Raw genomic sequence first — 20887 nt, forward strand, 5'->3', positions numbered from 1 at the left:
GGTGTCATATTCCAATGTCAATTCTCATGATCATTTGACAACAGCGTTTTTTTCCAATAATTTTGGCATCAATAATGACAACGCTGTAATAAATGTGTGACACAATGTAGACAAAATATTTGTTATTTAGCAATCAGATTGTTCCCAGTTGTGATAAATGGACCCTAATATCTACATGTATTAGAGTTTGAGATACATATAACAGCTTTACTGTCTCACAAGCAAAGCAAACTGGTTGCAAGGTAGCAAGAGAATTGGCGCATATCTACATTTACAATAAATTTATTTCAACTGTTGTTGTTAATGTTCTTTTCAAGGAGGTTAGTTAGCTTTGTGAGCCAATGTATATTCTATTTACCCATTCAGACAACTTTTACAATGCGTTTAGTTAAAACTTTATAATTGCTGTAAATAGGAGTTAATCATTTAGATTTACACAGTTAGGGGTAAATGTATCAACCCTTTCATAAAGGAAAAGTGTGGGTTTTGACCATAGCAAGAAAAATGATCCTATTTATTTAGTACATTGTAGGAAATGATAGCTAGAATCAAATTGGTTGCTATGGGCAAAACTTCCACTTTTCCATTGCAAATGGTTTAATTAATCAACCCCTATATGCAGGGGAGGGCTGTCAAATTTTAGCCCGACTCGACTCAGGAGACTATTTTAAAGGAAAAAAATTCAGGTGGCACAGAGACTCAGCCCAAGAGGTAGCCCACCATAGGACTAGCCCGGGGGCAGATCTTCAGCTGCCCCACAGCGCATCCTGTCCCTACCTATATGGGGGAAATCATAGTAAATTTAACATAAAGAGATGCAAGCCATCATTTTTAACAGAGATACAGTGACTCTTTAGATATGGACTTGGTTGAAATCACAAGCTATTTTGATCCAAACTCACTTTTAAGTTGGTAAATAGACAGTGAACTATCCTTGATAAATGAATTAAATATTTGGCTGAACAAGTAAACAACTAGATAAATAACAGTTCAGGAAAGCCTGGATTGTAAACAAAAAAATCAAATAGCACATTTCTCTTCATGTGTGCAAAATGACCTTCTCAATTTACATAATTATTTAAATATTCCATGCAGAACTGCAGTTATGCATGTAAATTGCAGTAAAGAAACAAGTTAGGACTAAGGGTATAAGGGTATAACTAAAATTGACTGGTCCCATAGCAAAATCAACTCCAAATTTCATCTTATAACTAAACACACAACCAAGATCAACTCCATCCCAAAGCAATAATAACAACTGCATGATTTGCTCTTCCCAATTATTGCTCATATAGATCAATATACAGGGATCTAAGGGATTTTACAAACATTTATTTCCTCTCAGTTAAGAAGACTCTGGGCTGCTGGGCTCCACGGCAGATATATATTGGCTGATGTGACTATTGATAGCCGCTTGAGTGGTGCCCAGTACTCAGCATCATGAAGAAGCTGGTTAAAAGTGAAAACTTCCACAGTAGGGAGCTCAGAACAAAAGATATTTCTCTTGCACCAAAGCAGTCCGGAGTCTCTATGTAGCGTGTGTAGGATGGCAAAGGGTCATAGCACATCAGTAGGCAGCTATAGAGTTTCAAGCTAAGACTGAGACAGGAAAAATAAATTTGAAGCAAGAATTATAGTGAAAAATTGCAGCAGATTAAAAAATAAAAACAAATGTCTGATTGTTTGCAATAGTCAGATTTATACCATTGAGCAATGAAAATAAATAACTCTCAGACATGCCCTCTTACTAAAGTGTGGAAGGTGTCACCACACAATCCCCTCTTACAAAAAGACAGGCTGGTATTGCATTTTGGTTGCACCACAATATGAAACTAGAATTTATGGGGTAATTATAAGAATCATGATTTTTAGCTCTTTGTAGATTAAACCTTTAAACCAATACTGCTTATATGGCAATAGTTAGGTCAGGAACTGAACATTGGAACGCTAGTCCCATAGCAAAATTTAGTGGAGGGCCTGGAGATGCTGGTCCATCCATCAAGACCCTGGCTCTGAGCATACCTGGGTCCAGTTCATGCACAATGAAGATGTAGTTGGGGTTTACTGCTATGGACACATAAATGATCAAAATAATCCCCAGCTCTGCTCTTCTGAGAGCAGAGTGAGGGCCCAGAAGGGTGAAGTGGGGTAAAGGCCCATAAGGGTGCATGCTCAGAATAGGACCCTCCATAAGCATATGCAGGGTTGGTGCATTTTTAGTGAAGATCCGATTGGGAGAGAGCAGAATGGGGACCTCAGGAGGGTAACCCAGGACTGAAAGACACCCCACCCCCTCACCTCTGATCCCAGAACAGCAGCACCACCTGCAGTGGTGATAATTTTTAGGTTTGGGTGACATTTTTCAGAATGTTCAATATATTGGTTTCTAAGTGATAATTTACATTGATTTAAACCACATAAACTTCAGGGTCAGATCATAATCAGAGGTTATCTCCATACCTGGAAGTCTGGCTAATCATCAGCCTCAATACATGACATGTCAGGGCAGCTTTAGTTTAAACAATTTTTTAATTACTTTTTTGTGCCGTTAACTTGGATGTTAATTAGAGCCCTTTGGCTTACAGCACAACTGTAGTTATTTGTTAACATGTTTTTACTTTTTATTATTGTTATTCATCTGTTACTGTCCATTTTAATAATCCAATACTGTTGGCAAGAGAATCCTAATTAATTTTGTCCATATTTGTAGGTTGAAATAAATAAGTTACAAAAAATATATCTATACCTCTCTATCTATCTATCTATACATATATATATATATATATATATATATATATATATATATATATATATATATACACATGTATACATACATATATATATATATATATATATTTATATATATTTATTCATTGGGCATCTGAATAAAGTCGCATACCTTTTTGTCGAACTATAGTGCTGTGATAGAATGTTGGTTATTTTGCATGCTGTGTACCTGTACAGTATACCAATGGTAAGGGGATAAAATTACTGCTTGGCAAGATGCCAATATGAATGTTGATCTTTACATTGGGGCCATGACTTGGCTACACAATGGCACTTATAATTCCAGCGTATTTCGAAGCCACAAGAGACAGGCAGGCAGGCGAGCAATACAGACAAACTATATAAGAAAAGAAAGAACACACTTACAGGATTTGTGCATGAATAAAGTGTAAAGAACGTTTTAATTGATGAATCAAATGACACGACTTTAGCGCAGTTTGGGATATTTGAAGATTCTGCAATTTCCTTCCAGAGTAATTTGTGCTATATAACTTTAATACATATTATTGACTGGATTCTACACATACAAATCTTATGTGTGTGTTTCTCCGTTCCTAGTTTTTACCCGTCTACTTGCTGAGCAGCGTGAGGTAATTATCACTGTACAGAATGTGCATCCCTTGTATTTCTAACTATACTTCAATGTACATCCCCACAAAGTTATGGAGCACTTTTAATATAAGTGATACGGACAGACATTTCAGACAACTGAAGGAGATAATCCTTGCCTTTGGCAAAATCCAAAAAATAAGCAGCACATTTCAATTATATTTAAATGTGCACAGTGTACTAAACTTATATTTTGATTTTAGCTCTCCTTTTAAGTTTCTCAACAAGTTAAACTTTGGTTGTCCAAATAATATAATCAACAACCCATGCTGTCAGTTTTATCTGTAAACAACCATAATCAACTAAGGTAATGACAGATTCGGAAATCACATTAAAAATAAGACCTTAAAAACACAAACAAATTACTCATGATGTTCATTTCTGCATGCTTTTTTAGTGTCCATTAAGGTCTATTAACAAGTTAACAATGATAAACAGGATTATAAAAGTCAAAGTGGATACATATTGCCGAATAAAATCTTTTGTATTTTGAAAGCGATAATTGGATGTTGGGCCACTAACTGTTCACTGAACCTTTGCATGGCAGTCACATCCCTGGCAGCTGTTTTGTATGCAATGACAAATAGTAAAATGAATTATTTCAACTGCTAACTGTCCTGAGTACTGGAATTTTCTACTGAATATGACACCATCCTTGTTATCTTACTGAAACACTTGGTTAGACATGACTGCCTGGCTCTACTGCTTAATACGACATGGAAAAAAAAAATCGCACTATTTCAGTGCATTGCTTCTCCTATGGTTTTTGCCAATGGATTTTGCACGTCCTGCAGTTAAATATGCTACCTTGTACTCCATATTTTGTATGTCCATTTAAAGACACATATAATCAAGCCACTAAAGGTACAATTTCAAGATTATTAAGAAATCAGAATGGAAAACAAGCATATATTTATAGGCTCCTGTAAAATAATACTTAAGTATACTGTAGCATAAATTTGCAATAAAAAACCCCAGACATTTTCCGCACAGTATGGACCTCATTTAGAGTCGGACGCAAAGTCCGTTTTAGGCGCAGCCAACAAAAAAATATATGTGCAGAAAGCATAAAATCCGCTGGCATTTTGGACGCAATTAACACTTACGACAGCTTGCGACTCACTACAAGAGAATGGGAGGAACGCGGAATTGTGAAGGTGTGACCATGTAAATACATCCTAGTCACAGTGAGGCGCAGACGAAACACACGTCAAAGCAGGGCTAAAGCTGTGCGGCAGGAATTAGGTGACGCAATCGGTTAGGTAGCTGCAGGAACTGCTAACAGCTCGATAGGGTATTAAGAGTGGGACGCAACTGGGTTTGCTTGCCACTCGTAATACCCTACCAAGCTGCGGCACACTCCCACTCCTACACTTCTTAAACGGATTTTGCGTCCGACTCTCTAAATGAGGTCCTCTATGTTAATGTTCCTATGTGCATGCAGATTTAAATTATTTTACAAAATACAACTTGCTATCTTCATGGATATGTAAATGAAATAAAGACTAAAACAAGCTATATTTATTCCTTTGCACTTAAAGGTGCTTTGAAATTCATCCTCTTACTTCCTGGCCATTTTGCTGCACAAAGGCAGGTCATCATTGACTAAGTGCTTAATGTAGCTTTGACTTTTAATGAATTTTGGCCCATACCTGGGCTCATAGTTTTGTATAAAAGGTGCTATTGACATCACACTCTACCCACAATAGTTTGACAGAAAGCTCACACTAATCAGTGCTACATACAAGCCCAGCCTGTCCCTCTTACCTCTTTCCCACGGATTGACACGCAGAGGTTGATTGAGCTGAAGTACTCTGATTAGGTACAGGTTATTCTAGCCCCACCTACTTGAAAGCTGGTTACTTTCTAATATACAGCTGAAGAATGAATATAATAGGTGCTCTGAGAAGAACGCATTATTTGGAGACTCTGCTGCATTGTGGAACGCTGATCATTGACAGTTATTCCATCAGTACATAATTCGTGTGAATGTTATCCATTAGTAAAATGTGCACTTTTATATTATTAGATCTATAAAATATTTGAATCTCATATCAACTTCTATGTTGAAATATACACACCAGATGAGTGGTTTAATTCCTACAATTTGTTTAGTTTTTCTTTTTGATTTATTAACTATAAAACCATCTGTGTTTTTTATGCAGTCCCAATAAAAATGTTGTACATCATTCTCCTCATGAGGGGTTAATCTTATCAGATATTTACATGTTAAGAAAGTAAAAGTGGGCTTAGACAAGCAGCACATGAAATATTAAAGTAACAATCAACTGGCTTCTGTTGTGCAGCTGAAAAAAGTAGAAATGGAAAACTGCACAATTTATCCCGATACAAAGGAATATATTAGAGAATATTAACTATCTGCCTAGCCATTTAGTTATATTTAACATTTTGTTTTAAGTAAGTTGTAATGTGCACATTTAATTGCAACCGCAGTTAAGGAGCCGCCGGTCAGATTTTGCAGTGTGGTTTGGAGGCTTAGATATATCAATGGAATTGCCACCCCTTCTTGTATATTGTGAAACCTACACACACTAGCAGTGTATGATTACAATTATTTTTAGAAGTCATAGAAAAAAGAAACATTATTTTGTGTGATTTAAATACTGGCATATTTTTTTAAACAAGCAAATTAAGAAATCTAAACATTTTGCTTTCTCTAACTACTGTCTCCCATTACCACCCCATACATTATTCTGCATCATTATTGCCCAAATAGTAAAATAGGAGGCTGAATAGGGGTCACTTGTGCTTTTCCTTTGCTTCTGAGAACCTAAGAAGACTGTATTGATTCAATTTACAAAGTTACATTCTTTTCCCTGTCAGAACTAGTGGGTGTGGTTAAATTGCATAATTTGATATAGATGATTAGTGTAAGCTCTATTTAACAGGAGGTGGCAAGCGATTTCACTGAGCCTTTGATTCCAACTGCATTTTGATTTTAAGTGCATTTTGCTTAAAATGTGGAGTTATATTCAGTAAGGAGTTGAATCCAGGAAAGGGTTTGATTCTTGTAAGGGGCTAGCAAAGTTTAGTAGTTTCAAGTCCACTGTAGGTTATAAGGGGTTAAGTTAGTCATAATAAGTTGAGTGGTATCAGAATTTAATATCTCACTCAATGCATATCTTGTCAAATGTATGCATACATGATCAATTGTTCCAAGGAAGCACACGCAACTGATCTAAAGCAGACCATTCCAACATTGAGGGAGATTGACAATCTGGAGCAGAGATTACACTGTTAATGCATTAGCAGATCCAGGTGGAGCAAAAACAGAGCAGGATGCACAGGTAGGCACCTGGGTAACAGTTGCAAGGGGTAGGAGAGGGAGGAAGAGGCAGGCCAGTTCTGAACTGAGCAATCCCAGCAGATTGGCCAGATTGGATGAAGATACTGTGGAAGGCAGTTGAGAATTGGTACAGTTGGGTGAGACTGCTTCCACCAGCAACCAGGGGAACGGTCTCTTCAGCATAGAGTGGACCAAAGTTACTTAGGGTCCTAGGCAGATTTTGGTGGTATGGGAATCAATTATTAGGAAACTATATAGGGCAATTTGTTACCGGGACCATGCATGCCAAACAGTGGTGTTGTCTCAAGGGGGCTCAAGCTCGACATATTGCGGATCGGGTGGACAGATTTTTTGGAGGGTCTGGGAATGACCCGGCGGTTTTGGTGCATGTTGGCACCAATGACCAAGTTAGAAGAGGATAATTTCAGGGACCTGGGTTGCAAAATTTAGGGCAAGGACATCCAAGGTAGTATTTTCAGAAAAACTACAGTTGCCATGCACTAGTCCATGTAGGTAGCGGGAGATTAGGGAGGTTCATACATGGCTAAGAGATTGGTGTAGGAAGGAGGGTTTTGGATTCTTAGAACTAGTGGGTGTGGTTAAATTGATTTCTAGATTAGTTTTCATCTTCATTGTCGATACGGATTGCACCTGAATGAGGAGGGGGCTGCTGTGATCAGAAGGTTGGAGGAGATTTTAAACTAGGCTTCGGGGGTGAGGGCCCAAGGCAAGTATTTACAGGATAGACATTGAGAGTAGTAAGTGGGAATTTAACAAGAGTCAAGGGGGTGGAGGGGAGGGGGTGTGAGCATAGCCATTCAGGAGAGGCCCTTGCTAAAGCCACTAACAAAAACAGTGCTATCAAAGCAAAAAGAATTACCTGTCACACATTGCATTAGCTAACCTGCATTTTGGTCACTGTTCTTACCTGTTTCCCTTGGTTCTCACTCCTCACTTGCTGGTCTGAACTGAGCATGAGCACACCTGGGGGTAAATGTATCAAGGTGCGATTTTGCAAATCCAGCGATTTTCTCGGAAGAGTTGAAACTCGCAGATGTATGAAGCTGAGATTTCATGTAAAATCGCCAGAATTGTGCTTCTGTCAAAATCGCTATTTGCAAAATCGCTGGAGATCAAACTCCCGACTGTTTGCCACTGCAGCTATACAAATCTCAAATGTATGAAGCTGCGATTAAGCAAACTCAGGAGAGTTTGCTTTAAAACACGCCAGATACAACATGCATACAACACGCTTTCTAGCAGCCATCACTGTTACACTGCCCTGTCATACTGCCGGAGCTCCGTCAGCTGTCAAAACAGTAAAAAATAGATCAAAGTGTAAAAAAGAAAAAGCGTGGGGTCCCCCCTCTATTCAGTCTTAAAACTAGTGCTGCCAGAGTACTGCTGGTTCAGTGAAAATCGGGGAAAATTTTGCCTGGGGTCCCCCCTATTTTCACGCAACCAGCACTAGGCAAACCAGCCGGGGTTGGTGGCACTATAGCAGGGGAACACGCGGCAGAGGTCCCCCTGCCATAATGACTAACCAACCCCAGGCTGTTCAGCGCTGGCCTGGATTCCCTAGGGAGTGGAGTCCGCCAATAAAAATGAGCGGGCCCCCCCTAGGGACACCCAGCCCAGTGCTGATAGCCCTAGGGCTCTTCCTACACCCCTGGGTGGTGGGTGTAGGGTATTAACGCCGAATAATGTAGAAAAAAACAAACAGACGCCATTTTGTTTTCTGGAACTACAAGTCCCAGCCAGCCCAGGTGCCATAAATAGTGTGGGCATTCTTCTACTTGTATAACTACAAGCACCAGCATACCCATGGCAGCCAGGGCATGTTGGCACTTGGAGAACCACAAGTGCGAACATGCCCTGATACCCACGGCTGGCTGGGACCTGTAGTTCCACAAAATAAAATGTTAGCAAGATCACAACTCCCTCATTACAACCACTAACATTTATTAAAAAATAATAAACCCACAATAAAGACAGTAAACACCCTCATTTACACCCTATATTTTTATTAAAAATAATAAATCCCTAATATACTCACCAATGAGGTTTTCTTCCATTGTCAGCAGATTTTAATCCAAAAATGACTGTCACCAAAGTCCAAAATACATTTGTAATTCCAAAAGTCATGCTTGTAATGTCTTCTGTTCTTCTCGCCAGGAGGGCCCCATTGTTGCTTGCAGTCTTCTGTTCTTCAGCTAGGGGGGCCCCATATTTGTAACATCCCCGAATCTTCTTGCTTGATTGAAGGAAAAAGTGCAGGACCACCGCAAACAGCTTCTACACAGTAGAAGCTCCGATACACAATGAGCTTAGCTCATTGCGCTAGGTCTATTTATAGTATTAGGGGATTTTCCCATGCTAGTGGGGAAATCACATAATACTATCAATAGAACTACTGCAATGAGCTAATCTCATTGCGCATCGGAGCTCCTACTGTGTAGAAGCTCCGATACGCAATGAACTTTAGTTCATTGCATTAGGTCTATTTATAGCATTAGGTGATTTCCTAATCACCTAACTGTTATTTCGTAAAACCTTTCCTATTATGGATGTTAAACATACTGGTCTATAATTACTAGGCAGAACCATAACATATGTACTGCATTTGCTTTTCAACAAAAATCGTTTGTTATGGTGTCAGTAACATTATTAAACAACATATTCCCAACAAGTGTGTTTATTTGACTGCACAAAACATTTAATATTAACATATATGACTTTTCATTATCATTTGTTAACAAATCCTGCTTTTTGTTTGTTTAGTGCCCCAACATGTTCAGTCCTTCTCTTTTTACTATTACAATACCTGAATGCAAAAATGATATTGGTCTTGCTCTCTTTAGCCAACTGTTTTTCATGTCTTAATTTATACAATCTGATTTCCATTCTGTAACTCTTGTTGCTATCAGTGTGCAGTAGCTCACAAATTAAGATTTTGGGGGAATTTAACTAAATTAACTAAAGTGAGAAAACTGCAGGTTTTCATGTGATTTGATGTCCGCTTTGTAAACAGCGATCTATTAAAGGTGAACTGCATCTAAAATCGCATGAATCAAAACTACAAGGTCTCAAACTGCGTTTGCCAAACCGCACAGCATACCGCCGGTGAATAATCAAAAATAAACAAGACGTGGTTCTGACAGGCGAGATAGCTCAAACTGCATGTTATTTAAAATACCTCCCCTGGGGAAGTTAAAAAAATAAATAATAATGAAAACAAAATTATAAATCCTGCATTTGGAATTAAAAACTGCATCTAATGTAGTGGTGGTTTGCAAACCACACACTAAATCGCAGCCTGTTAAATATCTCCCATTATCCCATTTACCTTTATGTTTTTTAAAATAACCTCTTTACATCTATTTCTTTTTCACCATTGAAGTAAGCGACAAAGGATTTCATTACATTCATTTGTACTTGTTCCTCAAATGAATAACTTAGTAAGAGAATTTATTTAAAATTGCTTTAAAATACCTTCATGTATGTTCTGCGTCTTTTCTTAAGAAAACTTAAATGCAGAGTTGAATTGATGACCTCAACTTTAAGAACTCTAATTTCCCCATGCTAAGTGTTTTTGTCAAACCAACATGTGCAGTACTTCTTTCTTATAGCATAAATCAAAGGAGACTATGAGAGTATGTTCACTATTTCATAGGTTCTGAACCTTTGTGATAAAATCTGTATAATTTGTAATTACAAGATTGAACAAAGCACCTTTTCTAATTGGAATTACTTCTAAGTGGCCCGTGAACTTGTCCTGCAGTGAGCTTAAAAACGTTCACCCCCCTAACAGTCCCATTACACCCATGAATTTCAGGCTAATTCAAATTCTCTACATTTACAGCATTACAGTTGTGCAACATGCTCTACTGTGATAGGAACTGTCTCATCCTCATCATTTATACAAGAGGGCTTATACCACACTCTAACAATTATCTTGCCATTTCTTATACATCATTTTTCAGCACCATCACACATTCCATCAAGAGTGTTTATTTCCTGCACAGAGAGATACTGTAACATAAAACTATCTAGCACAGATACTAATTTTTTTAAAATTATATATGCTGTGCAGGTATTCACTGTCAAAGTGTCCCTCCTGGTATTCCAAACTGTAAAAAAAAAAACAACAAAAAAACAAGTCTGCATTTAAATTCTGAAATATAGTGTAATGAGCTTTGAGTGACATTGTTAAGATCAAATTCCAGCACTAACATATGTCTTAAGAACACTGCCATATACTGGTCCTGCTAGGATAGCAGGGCAAGCTCCAGTTAAATAATAGGTAAATAAAATTAAATCAGCTACTGGCAGAACCTGATCTGTCATTTAAAAAAAAAAAAACCACATTGTTTAATGGCCTATCTAATAAGATAATTATCTCATTAATTATCCAAAATGTTATTTGATATTAAATTAGCTTTATATTCAATTTCACCAAATTAAAGATTCTTTGCATCCACATTATTTTTTAGCACAAGTACTGCAAATAGACAAATTTATATAATATACAATTTATCATGAGAATCAAAATTCTTTATGGTATATAACATTTACACAAAGTAATAAACAAACATACTAAAGTGATCCCAATGTTTAAGTGATAATAAATAGCGTAGATTTTTGAACTGTAGCTTTATATATTCTTATATATAAGCACACATATATTAGATCTAATCAGTGTATATCTCTATCTAGCAGGCAAACAATCTGCTTTCTGATAAAGTGCTAAGCCATCTGTATAAAGCTTAAATAAGGTTCCTATGGACTCTGTCTTGAGAGCATTTTCTCTTTTGACTACCCATCCACAATATCTCTCTTGCAGAGATGATAAAAGCACTGTCACTTTTGGTGTCTTGCCAGCGAGCTACTTACATTTATTTTTCCTATTGGAATCTGCATAAAAAGGCAGTGCAAAATATCATGCCATTAAAAGAGGATATTTATGTTGTGGAGATTTTGTGCTCAAACAAGTATTCATGTGATTGCAAAAATGTAATGCAATCTTCTAATGTAAAGTATAATAACAATATTAAAATCTAACTGCACTGGTGCCTAGCTGAAATTAATAAAATGTAATAGTTACATTATTAATTAAGTAATGAAAGCATGTGAAATAATAATAATATGTAAACCCATTGTTACATACCATAATCTCAACTTTCAGACTCGCCTCTTGAGAGAAAGAGTGTTACATTTTGGCTTGGAAGTGTACCTTTCTTGACATGCTTCTTCATAAATGTCTATGTGTTTTTCTGCAATTTTAAATTGCACTTATTTAAGAGCATGTGATATGCATAAATGATTGAGGCCATCCTTGGTCATGTCAATGCTCTTCATGACTAGACTACTCTTGAGCTAATTAAACTCTGACTCCATCTCATGAACAGACCCTGAATTTCAGTTGCCCATACCTAGTTTGATTTTGATTTTGGTTATAACAGCTTTGACACCTGCCGAGATTTTTGCTTGCCCATTACTTCACTTTCGTGTCTGTCTTGTTAGCTGCTTCCTAGTAGGGATAAACTAGAAGCTAACTTTAGTTGCTCTGCAACAAAACCTAAACTTTCAGTGACTACCACAGTGTACATTAGAGCCCACACCACGTTTAGACAGAACAAACTGCTAGCAGCTGTTATGAGCCACTGCGCTAGCCGCAATGGTTTGGCTGGATTTGTTGCTGGCCATGTCCCGGCTGTTGCCCTAGCAGCTGGGACATTATTCTCTCCCTGCAGCGGCTACGTCCCAGCCAATAGCCTGACAGCTGTGGCGCGCAGCGATTATGAATTAACATCCTCCTTTGGTTGTTTAGGGAAGCTAATGCTCTGGCTGCTGATTGGTCCCCTTCAGTATTTTATGCCAGGGAGGGCTAAGACTCCCTGCCAGTTATAACGTTAGTGCCACACATTTACTGACCTGCTTCTGTTTCCTGTGAATACTCTGCCAGTTTGATTGACTCCTGTTGTGACCCCTGACTTGTTTTTGGACTATGCTTGAAGTGCCCCTGACCTTCAGCTTTGTCTCTTGGATTTTTTCTGCTTGCTGCCAGCCCTGACCTTTTGGCCTGTCTGTGACTACCCTGCATGCTTCTGACCCACGATCTCTGATATGTCCATTGTATTCCATGTGCTGTATCGCTGGTTCCGCTGCCTCTTACCACCGCGCTATGGTTACTGCACATAAGCTTCTACTACATTAGAGTTAAGTCCTGGGGGCATAGAAGCACCGGTGAGTGCAACTAACTCTATTGGAAAGGAGGCTGCTATGGGCGAAGACCTCTATCATCAGTTCCAAAAACTCATGTCAGAAGCCGGTAAGCAAAGCTTTCTTATAAAGCAGAGGATAAGATTGAACATGAGCTATCGAGTTCCATGTCACCTGACCTATTCTGCACACTGCAGGGAGGTTATGCAGCACATTCCATCAAAGGAGTAGTGCAGTTTATTTTGCATTATGTGCTCTTCCTCTTTCCTCTGTGGGCTCCAGAACAGGTAATTGTTGAATGCAGCACACACTTTTTTTCTTGCTTTCTCACAGTCATGGACATTTCAATTGCGTTACAGTACCAGGGCAGACACTTCTTCACTGATTTCTTCACCTGGGTGAGTAATTAATGAGTCTCTATATAGGGCTCTCCTTAGGCTCACTGTTATGTTATCATTTAGCAAAAGCTTCAGTGACCAAAACGTCTCAATTTCCCAAGTGACTGTGTCTCGGGTGGTGTCAGCATAGAACTCTGAGATAAACATCATCAGCAAAAGGCAATAGTGTGCAGAAGTGCATACTACTGGATTGTGACAGCCATACGTTAAATGTGCAAGTAAAACATGCAATCAATGGTATTAGCAACCAATATCATCAAAAATGGTCCGACAAGAACTTAACAGAACATTATCATAAGCAGGTTTGAGAACGTAAACTGCTTGTCTGTTAATAAATAGTTCTCATGTTTATTTGATCTATTATCTGCACAATTACTGCTACTAATATGTGTATGATCATTCCTGCAGTTCTGTGATTCAGCTGGTTGCTAGGCAAATAGTTACAAGCTTCATTCAGCTCTCTTGCAGCCTCAGGTGTGCAATCACCTACCACACTCATGCATCTAATCATCCTGCAGTTCTGATTGGAGCTGCTACCTTTTTAAACCTCTTCCTAGCAGCATACCAATGCTGGTGATATTTCCTGCTTTACCTAGTATGCCTTGTATCCTGACCTGTTCTGCTATCAGTGGGATTGTTTACAGGAATTGCTGTCTTCTCCACTCCTGACTCTTGGCTTTATTAAATGGATTTGCTTTCCACCTGCTCTGACCCATGGCTTGATTAAAGGTTCTGCTGTCTTCTCTACTCATGATCCCTACCTTTCTGGCACGGAGTTATGCTATTTACAGTCTGGATGCTCACTACCTGCTGCAGTGTGCTATCCACTTTATCAGACGAGTGCCAGACTACCCCACAATAACCACTGCCTGTCTGACTCGGAGTTCTGCTTAATATATCCTGTATGCTCCTTACCTCATACTGTGTTCTATCCGCTCCATCGGGCAGGTGCAAGATAAACAACTGCTACTACCCGAGCCTAAGTCCTGGGGGCAACAGAATACTGTGGACCGTAACAAGCTCCTTGGAAAAGGGGCTGCTAAAGGTGAACATCTCGCAAAGTGGTTCTAGCAGTTGAGGATCTCCCTTTACTCCACCCTCAACATTGTCACATCTGAAAATGCCTTATTTATGGCTGTTTAGCCTTATTGTGTTTTATTTGTAAAAAAGAGCACAGGCAATGGACTACTGAGCAGCAAAGTAAGGTGATATGGTTTGATAAATAATCTTTCACCAGGTTCTCAATAATTAAATGAGTGCTCATGCAGTCTCAACCTAAATAAAAAAAAGCCCTGGATGCTCATTTCCAACAGTGATTTGTTCTGGTGGCTAGGTAGTGTTGTGCAAAACATTTTCCTGGCATGGTTTGAGTGCAATCATTCTGATAGAAGCAAGGTCCGTGCTAATTATAACATAATGGTACTGAGTCATCATCTTCAGCTTATGTTGCACTATTTCTTTATTGAAGGGAGAAGATCATCTAGGATGAAATGTCACCATCCACAAAGACAATGTAGCCACCCATTATTTGTTCAGCATGACACTAATGTTATCTATATGTCATGGACTTCTCAGCCATGAAATCTGAACCCAACTGAGAATTTATGCAATATTGTGTAATTACGACAAAAACAAATTTTTCATCTGCCATGAACCAGCCATCACTTAAGAGTCTGAATCTCACTTGCACAATTTCAGACCCAATGCTATGGTGTATACAGTTCACACGGACCACACATGGTTGTCTGATACCTTATTAAGTGAATTTATGTTGGTATTTCCATTTTTGTCCACTACCTCCATATGATGCTTCTGGTATACTTAAACATTAGAGATGTGGGTTTTAGGAAAAAAATGGAAATGTTATTAGTCTTGACTTAATAGGTGCTAAGATGCTTTTTCACACTAAGTGGAAGTTTTGTGCTTTGTAAATTACCTCCTCTCTTTGGATTAGTTCATTCATATACTGGGCCAGGAATCTCACAATAACAGTCTTCATCCTCGATTACTCTTCACTTTCATTTCTAGAGCGTCTTCACTTTTTTCTTTTCTCCTTGCCCTTTATTATTGTTCATCCTTACTTTTTCTTTTAGTTTGTCTTTTCTTTCTTTTTTGCTTTGGTTTTGCTTTCCCTTCACTTACTTTTCTGGGTTGCCTTTCTCTTGCAGTTTGTGTTTGCTTTCTCTTTTGTTTCTTTCTTTCAGTTCTCTTTCAACTCCCTTTCACTTGCAGTTCGCCTTGGTTCTCTGCCAATTATCAGGGATTTTTTCCTGATATTTTTCAATCTACTTTGCAGCTTTTTTGTTATTATTTTCCTACTAGGACAGCACTTCACTTTCTTGTTTGCCCGACATGTATATATTCCAAACAATGGAGAAATTGCATTCTTTGATGGCCAAAGAATAAGGTAAGATAAGATATGCTTCAAATGGTGTTAGCAATTTGCAAAAATCTATGCTTTTCACAGCTTGGTATACAGCCATTTCTGCATGATTTTGGGTACAAATATGCTTGATAAATAGACCCCTAATTTACTATTTAAAGAGCAAGTTAAGCTATTATTTGCCATTAATAGATATTAAAGACTGTATATTAATGGGCTGAATAGTGTAGTTCAAGTGATTTACATAGTTATATAACATACTAATGTCCACCATGCTCTCTTTCACTTCTTTGTAGCTGATTGCTGTATTAGGAGATAAGGATTTCTCTAACTGATCAGACAGAGAGTGATTAACAGGTCTTGTATACTTACTCTATAGAAATGCACTGTGTGAATTGGTGGGTTCATACAAAGGGTCAGGGTCAATTAGGTCATAGCAACTCTGTATTCTCGGTGTCCTTAATATGTGGAAGAAACTTTATTGGTTTGTAATGGAGCGAAAGTTAATTATTTACATTGTAACATACTGCAGTGGTAATGCAGGACAATGTATTATACTTTCATTGTTCATAGTTAGCCATTTAAATTTTGGGGTTAGTGGTCTTTTTAAAAAAATAGAACAAGGCTTTTTTAAAGTATGTTGGTGCTATAGACACTGTACCACCCAATTTAATACATATCTGTATGGCAGTTCACCATCATTGACACCATAGAATGGATTTAGGTATTGTGGCTGGATCACTTAAAAAAAACTTATATGTGGCTGGATCATGTAGAAATAATTTATTCTAGAATGTATTTCAATCAGAGGCGCAGGCACCAATGTATAATTGCAAAAGCAGTTATCGTGTTACATTGGGATGTGTTAAGTAGGGAAATGACTTATTTGGGGTTTTATAACTTTTCTTTGGGAATTCTCAAGTTAGCAATAGAGTGGAGGAAATGTGTATTCTGCAACTGAAGGGTCCCATGTTAATCTCATGTTAATTAGACCTTTTAATGTGTGAGTGTCCAACACCCCTGAAGGCACAGGAAGGTTTAATTAGACTTAGATTTCCTCTGTGTCTAAAACAGAATGCAGGAAATCAAAGCAAGTTTTAGGATATCACAGATAAGTGTAAACATTGTTAGCTTTGCCTTGCATGTAAATCCATGTTTGGGAAACATATATCGTATTCTGATACTAAAAATAGCTCAGACATTGCGGAACCATCTCAGATCAGGGGGCTGGCTTATCCCCTGCCATGAGTTATGTCAGAACTGTATAAAAAGTGAGCTATTTGAGCATGCAATGTATCATTCTTGTGCCATCTATACTTCTGGAAAGATTGCTAGTACCTCAGACTGGTGTGTGAACTATCCTTCTTAGTACTACCTGAGCAAATAAACATCACTTGCTTCAAAGACCTGCTTGACAACCTTTCCATGCTGAAATACCTGTGACCTACAGATTAGACCCAACGCTAATCCGTTCCCGGCTGTTCTAAGGTTTGAACCCAGCTTCTCGGTACCACTGCACTGCCTGCTACCCAGCAGCACTGCCCAGTGTGATAGGCCAGGTGGGATCCATCCACAGCAACCCTGACCCATAGTAAAAGGTCAGAGGTATCAGCACAGGTGCACCAGCAATGGGGTACACTAGCAGCGACAGTTACCCAGAAGGAGCCCAGTTTTGGATGCTGGTAAGGAATCCAGTGTTGGCAGCATTTGTAAGCCCCTCCTACTGCAATTATTGGGCACATGTAAGATAAAGAAAGAGAACGGTGGCAAAGTAAGCCCAGCTGGTTCCTAGCAGCAACAGACAGGGTGGGATATGCGGTCCATCCTGTCACAGGTATGGAATGCTAATATATTACTTTCACATGTCCACTATCATGTAGTTTTCATTGTAGTTTGCGTTTTCATTTTTTTTATTTTAGCTGAAATGCTATAATACTACAGTATCCCATTATGCCAGTGCAGCTCTTGCATGAATTTTTCATAAGTTTTCTGTTTCAGATGTGAAGAATTGTATGGGGAAAGCACTCGGCCAGATGGGTCTTCTTTTCAGTAACACTGAGAACACAACATAAATATCTGCTGGTCTCTGATTGGCATGAGACAGTGATCAAAACTATTTTGATTAAATACAAACATAAGACATCATATGCTTACATTTCTTCACAAATCCCAGTGCACATCGGGAAAATCAGGTGCTGGAGAATTCAAAATGCTATTTGTGCTCTGCACCATTTAGCACAAAATCACAATAAGCCTAAGCATTTGGTACAATATTTTGCTTCAGGGACCTTGAATCAACATTAAAATTGAATAAAAATGTAGCATTTAAATTCAGCTAATTCTGCCTCTGTGCTTTAAAAACTATTTGCTATAATATCACATTCAATCAAGAATAGGCCATTTCCAGTGCCATAAAAATAAACACTTTTTTTTTTGTTATTTTCCACTTTTAAAGTGATAAATATTTAAACAATCTTAGCCTAGAGAATTTTTTTTCAATGTGGCTTTACACTTCATACATCCAAATTAAAGCTAATCTAGAGAAGCTATATACATACTAATTCCTGTTACCATTAATTTTGCATAAATGCAAATCTTTTCAGGTGTAATAACTTAAAACTACAGAGGGCAGTCATTTTGTTCCCAAATGAGGACGCTGAGTAAAGGGAAATATAAACAATAGATCATTTCACTTTGATAACCATTTTTTTTTTTTAAACCTATAGTTTATAACTATTTCTACTCAGGTGAAGTCTGGATCACCCTGATACAAGTTCGCTACATGATTATTTATGAATTGTGCCCTGGCTTCCCAATAGCCAACCTATGCAAGCATCAGTACTACTGAGTAGGTGAAATCATCATCAACATCATTTATTTATTTCTATAGCGCCACTCACATCAGTCCATGTCCCAATAGTGCTTATAGTCTAAATTGTCTGACATACACACACACACACACACACACACACACACACACAGACTAGGGTCAACTTGATACCAGCCAATAAACCTACTAGTATGCTTTTGGATTGTGGGATGAAATTGGAGTACTCGGAGGAAACCCATGCAAACACAAGGAGAACATACAAACTCCACACAGATTAGGCCATGGTCGGGAAATTAACTTATGACCGCAGTATTGTGAGGCGGAAGTGCTAACCACTGAGCCACTGTGCTGCCCACAAATGAGGGTGATGTGGGGAAACTAAATTGCATTGCTGGTGGAGATTTATGTAATGTGGCTAATTTCATGCTCCTATACCACCTATAACCACCTAAAACATTTTACATACATGGGAGGTGAACAGATGTAAATAATTTCCCATGAGTCTGATTAGATGGCTATTCTAATCAATCAGGTAGAAGCTTCATAAACTTCATTGTACAGTCATTTAGTCCCAGATACTCCATATGCATGGTGATATTATCTATTTTATTTATATATATATTTTATTTTTACAGATATCTATGACTCTGGATAGACATTTGAAGACAAAAGCCCTGGCGTTTGCATTTTGGAAGTTGATTGCTGTATATTCGGAATAAAATAAAAGCCAAATGTGTCACTTGTTTTTAGATGAGTGTTTAAATGCAGATTTTTTACAATAGGGTTGTGCATTAGGGTGGGGGGATGTTAAATTCTATTTTCTAGACTCCCAACTTACTTATGTGTAATTGATAGGATTTTTAGTTAGTTTAAATACAATACAATAAAAATGATAGTATAGTGGAGGAATGTTTCAAGGTAAAATATCAGTCCACAATAAATCCAAAATAGAAAGTTTGTTAGAAATGGAGCAAGGTCTGGGAACAAAGGCACGATTGGATGGATGCTGGAGACCCATGAAAAGGATATGGCAACAGACATATTCAATAACTTGAGAACTATAGGGTCCATTTATTAAAATTTGGTGGTGATAAGGCTGATTTTCCATTGGCACTTATTGCTGCAATAGAAAATCACTTATGGCGATTTATCATTAAAATCATAGGCTTTCTCTTCCCCTTAGTTAAAAAACAAAAATAATTCTAAAGAAATATATATTGACCTTTGCAAAAAATGCTTTACTGAAATAACGCGGCATTTTTCCTGGATTTTCTTCTATTATCGCCTTACTGAAACTGCAATAATGGAAGTTGGATTGTGGCAGCAGTGCCAACGCTGGTGGTGACCCTTTGCATTATAGGGCAATCCCTGTCTCAGGCGAAAACATTACAGCAAGTTGTTAGGTCTCTAGAAATGACCAGAATTTTTTTTCCCAAAGTCTTGCAATCGTCAACCTCAGATATCTGTACAGATAACTCTTTATCATACACTTTTTCTAATGGCTGTTTCCATGTATGATATGCAGACTTATCCAAGGATCCATATTTTACAGTTTCCAATGTGAACCCTCATAGTATCCATTCCAATTGTAATTTATTATCTGTCTAGATGCCTGACTGTCCCAACTCTCCTGAATCCAGGTCTATTACTCTCTTACAATTGTTAGATAAGCCGTGTACTCTCTTACTCTCTAGCCATGTAGAAAGTGGTCTGTAACTACATACTCATAAAGTTTAATTCATTGATACGTATGATTTTAGGAAATGCAAACTCTACTATGTGTGAAGTAGAAAAATTCTCACCTGTCCACAGGCAAGGCCCATACCCCTTTCCCCCATTCCATGGGGGCACGAAAGATTTAACTCCAGGGCATCAGCTCCAGAAGCCTGTAACATGAAAACAGAACATGATTAATTATGCTGTATTTTTATTTAAAAGATAAAAAAGCAGCATAGACAAATGAACAGTTGCTGTAGCTTTAAAAATGTATGTAGCCGATATCATTGATATGTGTTGAGCTACTGAAAGGTATAAGGGTCTTATGCAGTTCTATAGAACATCTTTTAGTATGGTTTATTTTAGAAACAAAAAGCAAAGTAATTACATTTGCCATTACTGTAGCTTACTTTAAAGTAACATAAAAAAATAAAAGCAAAGTGCAAATTTATAGTCGAGGAAAAATCTAGATGAGAAGAAGAAGAAGAAGAAGAAGAAGAAGAAGAAGAAGAAGAAGAAGAAGAAGAAGAAGAAGAAGAAGAAGAAGAAGAAGAAGAAGAAGAAGAAGAAGAAGAAGAAGAAGAAGAAGAAGAAGAAGAAGAAGGATGTTATGTGGCTAAAGTATGTATAATTAC

The 20887-nt window shown here is 37.9% G+C and overlaps 1 protein-coding gene across 2 annotated transcripts in view; it reads right to left on the bottom strand.

Moving 5' to 3' along the window:
* DPYD (dihydropyrimidine dehydrogenase) overlaps positions 1 to 20887 on the bottom strand; it is an 816112-nt gene that overhangs the window by 213995 nt on the left and 581230 nt on the right. For both annotated transcript variants that reach the window (XM_075182332.1, XM_075182333.1), the window contains one exon: positions 20339 to 20422. In XM_075182332.1, coding sequence (XP_075038433.1) covers positions 20339 to 20422 — 84 coding nt within the window. The remainder of the gene's footprint in view (positions 1 to 20338; positions 20423 to 20887) is intronic.

This window comes from Mixophyes fleayi, chromosome 8 (genome assembly GCF_038048845.1).
Source record: "Mixophyes fleayi isolate aMixFle1 chromosome 8, aMixFle1.hap1, whole genome shotgun sequence".
In the NCBI taxonomy this organism is placed as follows: Eukaryota; Metazoa; Chordata; class Amphibia; order Anura; family Limnodynastidae; genus Mixophyes; species Mixophyes fleayi.